The sequence below is a fragment of the Hydra vulgaris genome, chromosome 11 (genome assembly GCF_038396675.1).
Source record: "Hydra vulgaris chromosome 11, alternate assembly HydraT2T_AEP".
NCBI lineage: Eukaryota > Metazoa > Cnidaria > Hydrozoa > Anthoathecata > Hydridae > Hydra > Hydra vulgaris.
The window spans coordinates 22,043,527-22,053,463 of NC_088930.1; the positions used below are offsets into that span (position 1 = coordinate 22,043,527).

The window sequence follows — 9,937 nt, forward strand, 5'->3', positions numbered from 1 at the left end:
ATTACAATGAATAATAAACTTTGCACGCATTTCTTTAATATGTGATAATAAAACTACAATTGTTCCTTCTTTTTTAACCTTTTCTATTTTGATATACGATTTTGCTTGAGGTTTTTGCCACTGATTCCATGAAACATCTAACTCAAATTGTTCGAACTGAAGTAATAATTTATCAAACATATTACAAACAGTACATTCTTTGCAAACGGCATTGAAGCATTGTTTTGTTGGTTTTTCACAAATAAAGTTTAGAATCATAGAGTTTCCCGTTTTAATTGTAGTGAATATATCTGAACCCCGCGAAAGTGATTCAAGAGCATAACGCATATTTTCATGTAACATGCAAACGCACACGTTATGAGGAATTGATGATACACATCGAACGTAAATTGGTCTCAACTGACAAAATTTTGACAGGTTAATTTAATATCTGCATTGTTTAGCTTAAACTCTTCGAAAGCTTTTTTTAGCGTATATAACATGTGTCGAATTTGAACACGCACCTTTTTTTCTCCTATCACTACAGAAGTATAATCTGCTGTTCTTGGGGATATTCGACTTATTTCATCGTCGCAATAAAAATTTTGTATAACCACTAAGTCTTTTTCTCGGAGACTGTTTGTTGATTTAGGAATTGAGTGAGTCAATGGTTGAGTTTCATTTAGTAAACAACACAACAGTTCCTTTTTCTGAACAAGACTTTTGGGAAGAGAGCGATTCAATTTTTTTATATACTTTCCTTTAACTTGCACATTTGCAAATGATGAGTGATTTGATTCGAGAGATAAAGATGCGTCTTTTTGCCGCAGTCGAAATTTCCTCATTCTTTCTAAACTTTTTAATCTTTCAGCTGCAATTTTTCGAAAATCTTTTTTCCATCTTTGTCTTCGAAGTCTAGCATTTTCTTTAGCTTTGAATTTCTTTTCTTCATGATTTCTACTCATGTAATTCTTTTGATTCATTGCTTTTCTATTTTTTATCTTTATAGCTCTAATAAAAAAAGTAAACATTCAAATAAATGTAAAAATTACTTAAAAACTCTATAAAAACACAATGCTCACCTTTTTTATTTTCATTGGATGCGCAAGCAACTGGTTCCTGCAGTGATTCCATATCTTTATATTGACTATAAAGTCTTTTGGAGTTTTAAATAATTTCTAATTGACTATAAATGTTTTGAAGTTCAAAATAGTTTGGGCAAAACTATTTGTTGCATTTAAAAAAATTGACAAAATTTGCGACATTTAAATGTTTAGTTTTGGCAGTCAGCTACGCAACCGGAAGTTGAGTGGGTTTTTTTTAACTATTTGATGCCAATTTTTTTTAATTATTGCAAAACCTTAATATGGCTAATTAGTTGACGTAAATAATCGACAAGGATTTAAAAAAAAAATTTAAATTGATGAAAAAAGACAACTTTTCCTTGCCAGCGGTCAGCTACGCATCATGATTGTGTAAGAAACTATTTTGCTTATATCGCGTGAAATAACTAAAAATTTAAGGTTAGTGCTTTAACATATTAAACCAGCTTTGCAGCCGACCAATTTAAAACTAATTGGAAAAATTTTGGATCACTACAAGATTTTAAAAAAATAATGAAAGTTAAACACTTTTTCTTAAATGAAATTATACTTTTTCCGTTTACTTTAAAATCTATAAATAGCTTGTTCAATTTTTTTTTTTTTTCTTTAATTATTTTTTTTTAACATTTAAGACTATATACTTATAGTAATGGAAAAAAAAATTCATTATTTTTATTTTTTAAAACGAGATTTGTTTTAATAACCGCGTGGAACTCTACATATATATATATATATATTTATTTATATATATATATATATATATATATATATATATATATATATATATATATATATATATATATATATATATATATATATATATATATATATATATATATGTATATATATATATATATATATATATATATATATATATCATATATATATATATATATATATATATATATATATATATATATATATATATATATATATATATATATATATATATATATATATATATATATATATATATATTGATCCTTTAGCATATTTGGAAATTAACCAATGAAAAACAATCAAAGTTAATAAAAAGTGAAGTTGTCGAAAAAAGTTGAAATAAAAAGTGGCGGTTGAATGGGTGGGAAAAAAGTTTAAAGTTGTTAAAAATATAAATGAATTTTACAACTGCTTAAAGTAAATTCTTCTTGCATTTACTTTTTTTTGCAACTGTTTTTATTTTAATAAAAAAAAGTCTGACCAAAAGGTTTATCTACAGCCTAAAAGCCTATAACATTTCTTTGGGATTCTAAAATGGTTTGTGCTTCAGAATTTATGTCTTATATATATCATCAGTGTATACAGCCTTGTTACTATTGGTAAATATAGCTTCAGCTTTGGCAAAATCTTGGATTCGGTACATTTTTAGATAAAAACAAAACAAACAAAAAAACTATTTAATTTTCCAGAACATTTCGACAAAATCGCAAAGCATGCATTAACTTTCAACTGAGTGATGATGGGAAGAAACTTCAAGTTGTTAAAATGATTGAAGAACACTCTCATTGTATCACAGAGGTAGTTTACTTGTAATAATTTTATAAAATAGTGATATAATGTATTACAAAATAATTTTAAATAAATTTGTTGCAGGAATCATTTATGCATCTCCCACATCAGTGTCAATTGGATGTAGATGAAAAAAATGAAATGACTCATATGCTTGCTGTAAAAGCTAACAAAAAGTTGATACAGCAACATATGATGAAATCTACTGGGAAAGTTATTACACTTAAGGATATTCAAAATATAAATCAAGCTTTTAAAAATCAGGATGATAAAAATTTGACAACTCTGTTAAATGAAATGCTTAAACAAAAGGATTCTGTGACAGAGGTTGTTATTAATGATGACAATCAACTTCAGGCATTGTATTATCAGGAAAACAAGATGATGAAGTTATTTGCATATTATCCTGAACTGCTTCTACTTGATGCAACATACAAGCTTAACAACTTGCGTATGCCACTTTATGTGTTAATGTGTGTTGATGGAAATGGTGAAGGAGTAATTGTTGCACTCTGAATTGTTGCTAATGAGGAGAGAGTAATCATAGAAGAGTTAACAAACATATTTAAAAAGTATAACGATACCAGTGGTGTTCAAGTTGTTGCGACAGACAAAGATATGGTTGAGAGAGATGTGATTAGTGACAAAATTCCAAATGCTTCTCTTCAATTATGTCTTTTTCACACCTTGCGCACATTTCGCAGAGAAATAACTGTTGAAAAAATGGGTATAAAAGCAGAGCAGAGACTTCTTGTCTTAGAAATTCTGCAACAATTAGTTCACTCTAATAATGAGGTTGCCTATGATATGCATTATGATCACCTTAAGGCTCTTAAATTGGAGCCTGTCATAGACTATTTTAATGTAAATTGGCATAGCATAAGAATGCAGTGGGTTGAAGGTTTAAAAAAGAAAAACTTGAATCTAATGAACAGCACAACAAACCGTGTTGAAAATGTAAACCAGAAGTTAAAAACTGTCATATCCAAACACTCTGGGATGGTTACATTTTTTTCGAATTTGATTGTTATCATAAGAGTATTAGAAAATGAGCGCAGACATAGAGCCATATGTGTTTTTCATAAATCATCCACTAGTTTAATGTCCAGTTCACAGGAAGAGAATGCCACTTTAGTAACACTTTTCGCCATGACTCACATAAATGCACAGTTGTTAGCTGCAGAGAAGTCTGATTTAGTTGAGCAGGAAACCACCAGTATTTCATGCAACTGTGGTTTTGCTACTTCAATGGGTTTGCCATGCAAACACATTTTTAGATTCCGATTGAATAGTGGAGAGAGCTTATTTAAAGAGTGCCTTGTTTTAAAAAGGTGGAGATTACATTTTTTTCAAATGACCCAAAATTTAACCAAGTCCACTGTGTATTTGCAGTCAAATTTCATTAGTTTTTCATCTATTCAGCAAGATTGTAGAAAGCCTCTGTCACAGCAGGCAAAATATAGAAAAGCGTTCTTGATATCTCAGAGAATTTCTGCATTGGTTAGTGAAGCACAGGGAAAGCAATTTGATATTTTGCTATTAAAACTGTTAGAATTTGAAAATTCTTTACAGGTTTTTCCAAATAAAGAAGTAAATGATATGGTGTTAGATATCGGTGAGGCTGATGACTTTCAAAATCCAATAGTTTCTAGTGATGAGTTGATCTCCAATTTTTTGGTTCAACCTCATACACAATCTCCATCTGTAAGTCAAAGCAAAAAAAATCAGCCTATCAGCCAATGAGTCAAAAGTAAATATGCTTCCTCATTTACATTTACAAACTTTGTTATTGAATAACAACACTGCAGCTAACTAACTATCACTTGATGAGTCTATTCTAGGTGAGTATTTTTCCTCATTATGTTATTAAAATTTATAATTGTTCATTTTTTTAGAATTGATTTTTTTTTTCTGCCAGATCCCAACCTAATTAAGATGCTGTCACATATACCCAGGCGTGGGCGACCAAAAGGATCTGAAACAACAGTTATTGGATTACCCAAAAGAAAGAGAGAACCCACTTTTAAGTTGATCCAGTTCAAGGACAAAGTTACTTATTTAAAGTTGTTAATGAATCATTTATACAAGTTTTGCATGATGGTGCTTTACACTGACTGACAATCAGCACTTTTTAATGTTCTTAAGATGAGGTATGTGTTTTAGATAGTATGTTTCATGGAAACATAAAAAAGCATGTTTTCAGACAAATTTGTTCAATTGTGAACTGTTTCAAAGATATTTTAACAGTACGTGTTTTGCTAGTGCAGCAGCAAATAAATGGTGTCGATTGTGGTTTATTTGCATTAGCTTTAGCGCAGTACATTGCTTGCACTAGCTCAAATCCTTTTTTTGTTGTATTTGATTCATATATGATGAGAAAGCATTTACTTCAAAGCATTACAGAAAATCATTTAATTGATTTTCCTAAGACTACAAAATCAGTAAAATTTTGCAAAGAAAAAGTGTTTTCTTTACATTGTATTTGTAGGCAGTTATGGATGCCTTTAGGCAAATTTGACAAAAAAAGGTAAGTCAGTTGGTAATTAATCTAAAGTCTATTTAATCAGTCATTTAAGTCTCATGTATGGTTTAATGTTTTTTTAAAAATTACTGTCTCATTAACAACTAACTATTAATAATAGTTATTGAATTAAAATTTATTATGATTGATTTTAAATATGAAATAATGATTATAATAGAAAACTGATATTTATAGATTTAGGGATATAGTACAGTGTAACAACTGTGAACATTGGTTTCATGGTATTTGTCAAGGCCTGCTAGAAAATGTTTCCGAAAATGAGATTCTTGAATGGTCATGTCCAGAATGTTTAGTAATGTACAGTTTGTAGTTGCTATTAATAATTTTGTAGTATTTGACATAATTATCTAATAATTCTTCTTGTGTTTTAATATTTTATTTTCTTGAAGTTTTATAAAATATTGATTACAATAATAAACAAAATAAATGTAACAGTTGTAAAAATGATTATAATCATATAACTAATTGCAATTTGAATAAGATTAGAATTAGAATATTATTTATCTAAGATTAGATTATTAGTGTAGAATTCATTAAAATATGAGTTGAGAATTTATTAGAATATAAGTTTAGAATCCATTAAAATATGAGTTTAGAATTCATTAGAATATGAGTTTAGAATTTGTTAGAATTGCAGCAGTATTAGATTTTTGTATTTGCTTACATTTTTATATTTGTATTTTAATGTTTTGAAAATTCTGCTCCTAAGAGCAGAATTTTTAATTATAAAAACATAAATGACACCTTTTGGATCTCTAATCACCCTCTACAACATGACCAGAGCCCTTGTAACATAGTTGCATGGTGAACGGCATATTGTGTAAATTCCGTATGATCCATTAATTAGGCAATGTGAACACACGCATCCTAAGGGTTGCTTTTGTTATGGTTTTTATGTGTGTAATTGTGTTGATGTAAACTATGCTCATTACAGCTAATGCTAAAGTCTGCACATGCTGATTTATTTTACTTTTTGATCAAATAAATCCTTTTTCTCAATATGTTAAGATTACAAATTTGCAATAAGGTACAATATAACAATCGTTGAAGAATTCAATTTTAGTATTTTTTGAGTGCGTTAAACGTTTTTAACTGTCCTAAACCTATTAGTGAACATTATTCTGCGAGTGTATATATATATATATATCAGTTGCTGAATGTATTTTATTTTTTACGTTTGCTCTTTTGCCAGTGTTTGCAAATTCTTTTGATGCGCTATGCCGCTTGTTTATACTTTTCGCCTAATGCATTTTCAAATTATGTTGCAAGGTATAACAATATTTTTAAAATACAGTTCTCATCAAGTAATAAAAAGATTCCCTTACCCTAGATTTTCGAGATCATTTTGTTATAAAAACTTCTGTAGCAAAATACTGAAAATTTAAGTAACTGAACCAAATTAAGTCTTTATCGGCTATCATTTTCATCTATATATAGTATTTGTTTTTAAAATTTCGCCTGAGGCTGTAAAGGTAAGGCCAACACTAATGTTTGATCATAGTCCAAGGACTTTAGTTACATACAGTTTTATAGACAAGACTTGCGTATTGTATGAGACATTATTCCAGAGCTATTTTTTCCCTCAAATTACTCAATTAAACTTTAAGCTATGTTGTGTAATGAATCTATACGCAATCAATAAATAAGAAAAAAAGGCAAATCAATTTCAGATTTGAGGTGTTTCTTTTTTAATAATGCTTTTCCATTAACTCTTCATATTCAGAAGATTTTTTATTCAGGATAATATCAGCATCTGCCCGACAGTGTTATATCTGCCAGAAGAATAGCTGTCAAGTTTGTAATCCGGCAAGTGTAGCTAGACGTAACCTAACGTAAATACTCGCCGGACGTATATCCCTATGACTGTTTGTCCGGTTGGTCACGTGGTACGCTCGTTAGACAAATATATACGTTGCTATATGTCCGTTTTGTCACGTGATACATTGCCGGACAAATAGTGCAGAAGATATTCGTCCGGTTGCCAGACGCATAGACTGCCTATTATTATAGTATAGTTATATAATATTAGTATAGTATTATAGTATAGTATTATATTATTATAGTATTATAGTATAGTATTAGTATAGTATTAGTATAGTATTAGTATAGTATATTATAGTATCATAGTATAGTATTAGTATAGTATTAGTATAGTATATTATAGTATAGTATTATATTATTATAGTATTATAGTATTATAGTATAGATATTTATGAAATATTTATTAGTAGATATAAATAGTATATATAATATATACTATTTATATCTACTAATAAATATTATCTTTATAAAATATATTTTATGAACTATAAAATTAAAAAAGTGGGGTGATTGGAGCTTTGGAACAAAAAAACCCTAATTTTTGGGCCCACCCAGCCCTTAATGTGGGAGCAACGAGTTTATAAAATATTTTCTTTACTATTTTTATCTAAATTTATATTCATCAATAAATTTCAAATTTCATGCAATAATCTTTTATTTTTCAAAAACTATGACCATATAAAGTTTTAACCCCCAATTAATTTGAGAGGGCTGTAAACATTGCAGGGTCATAAAAACTGAACACTAAGAGAAAATTGCATGAAACTTGAAAATTGTTGATGAATATGAATTTAGATAAAAATAGTAAAAAAAATATTTTATAAACTCTTTGCTCCCACGTTAAGGGCTGGGTGGGCCCAAAAATTAGGGGTCTTTTGTTCCCAAGCTCCAATCACCCCAATTTTTTGCAAAACATTCTTTTTTGATATAAACATAAACATACAAAGTTTGGAGTTTGCACCATGCCTGTAAGTGTCAAAACTCAAACATCTAAAAATCCAGTGTGCACAACTGACATATAAGTGATATAAGTGTAAACACTAAATATTACTTTTTATTCTATTTGGCTTAGGTAAGCAGGCTTTGTGAGGAAAAAAAATGCTTGAAAGTTTTTGAAGTTCCAAGTTTTATCTTTTTATTATTAGATCTTCATAATTGTTTATATTAATTATCATTTTTACTTTTATATTTTTGTTTTGTGTTTTTTTCTATGTTTTATTTCGCATTCATGAATTTTAAAGGTATGTTCATTAAATTTTAAAATTGTCTGGATTTAATTCTGCATTTTTTTTTGTAACTTATTATTAAGTTATTATTAAATTGATAAATATTTTTATTATTGCAGTTTATTATTGATTACAACAGTTTTATCATTGAAAGACCTCCAGGAATGTAAAGACTGGTACTACTGTGAATAAAAAGTATAAACTGCTACAAAAAAGTATTTTAGGAATTATGATTAGTATATTCAAACAACTATTTGAATATAATGTTACATTATATAAGTAATGAACTGAAGTGTTCACAAATTTTCTATTTTTACAGATTTAAACGTTTTATATCAATAATTTTTTATACAAATGTTAGTGAATATCTTAATAAACTGTGTTTCTCTCATTCATATTCATTAATATCCATTTATATGTTGCATGTTCAATAACAAAAACAATTGTAGTTTGTTTTTCAAAGTTGATAAACATCTTATACAAGGTATCAGTCATACTTTGTATGATACAAGGTATCAGATTATCAAAAACCTTGATGTTTGTGTTAAGGCTATCTAAGTAAAGCCATGATCCAAGTGAGTATTGTGAGTTTTAAGATAGGTATCACAGATGTAATGACTTGCAAAGCTGCTCTGTTTTATGGTGTTTTTTTTTAAATTATGCTTGCTTATATCAAAAAGAATGTACAAGCAACAAATTTTTTGGTTTCATTTTATTTCTGAAACTTCTTTTGCATTTTGATTATACCTGGATTTCAGAAATTATATTTATTCAAATTAATTAATATATTTTTTTAAACTTGGATTTAACCTTCGGATATAACCTTCATAAAAAAGATAACATATCCAAAATATGAAGGTAATTTATTTCTATTAGTTTTTATAAATATTACCTGTTATAAAAATATCAATAAAATGACACCTATCTTAATGTTATGCTTTTTATTTTTTTTTGAATAAATTAAGGTGTAGATGTAAATAGTAGTTCTATTGGTTTAAGGTTAAGTTATTATATTTATTTAAGATTAATTTATTCTATTGGTTTAAGATTAAGTTATTCTATTGGTTTAAGATTAAGTTATTCTATTGGTTTAAGATTAAGCTATGGTTAGCTATTTAATTCACAGCATATCTAAAGCTAGACTGTTCAACAAGCTATGTAAATTATAGTGTATGTAGATTTATGAAATAGAATTTACAAACTGAATGAAAATAGAACATGTATGATAAATTGATAGGACGTTAGTAATTTTCTATTTTTATTTTTTAGGTATTGGCAGGCTGTACTTGACGGCTTACCTTCCTGATATTTTCATAGCAGCATTTTCTAAGAAGAATTTTCCCTTTGTTTTATTTACTAATTAGATTACTGTTTTAAAATTAACTGTTAATAAAATTGGTGTTATGCAAAATTTTGAGTTGAAAAATTATTTTACATATAGATTTTTATTTTTTTAATAATTAATTTTTGTTCAGAAGTATAATTATAATTGAAGTGTCCAATTTTTGTAAAAATTTTTCTGCAAATATCAATTTAATATTATGTTATCAATGTGAGAGAATATTCTCAACATATAATTTAAAAATGGTAGGATATGGTACATAAACATTGTTTATGTACCTCATCATACCATTTTTATTTTTATCTTGTTTCTTAAACATATGCCTTGTTTTCTTATATATCAAATTCAAGTTTAGCGCAAAATATCTGTACCGATAGAAATTTACATATATATATATATATATATATATATATAT

The 9,937-nt window shown here is 27.5% G+C and overlaps 1 protein-coding gene across 3 annotated transcripts; it reads left to right on the plus strand.

Moving 5' to 3' along the window:
* Window positions 1-2,069: 2,069 nt before the first annotated feature.
* Window positions 2,070-9,725, plus strand: LOC136087521 (uncharacterized). 3 transcript variants are annotated; one of them, XM_065810464.1, is made up of 5 exons: window positions 2,070-2,600; window positions 2,676-4,432; window positions 4,510-5,118; window positions 5,308-5,430; window positions 9,450-9,725. In XM_065810464.1, exons 1-2 carry the CDS (start codon window positions 2,568-2,570, stop codon window positions 3,105-3,107), a joined length of 465 nt encoding a protein of 154 aa, XP_065666536.1. In that variant the 5' UTR covers window positions 2,070-2,567; the 3' UTR covers window positions 3,108-4,432; window positions 4,510-5,118; window positions 5,308-5,430; window positions 9,450-9,725. The 3 variants fall into 3 exon arrangements, with proteins under 3 accessions (XP_065666536.1, XP_065666534.1, XP_065666535.1); XM_065810463.1 differs by lacking the exon at window positions 2,070-2,600 and having other exon boundaries at window positions 3,318-4,432; XM_065810462.1 differs by lacking the exons at window positions 2,070-2,600; window positions 9,450-9,725 and having other exon boundaries at window positions 3,057-4,432; window positions 5,308-5,433.
* Window positions 9,726-9,937: the final 212 nt, after the last annotated feature.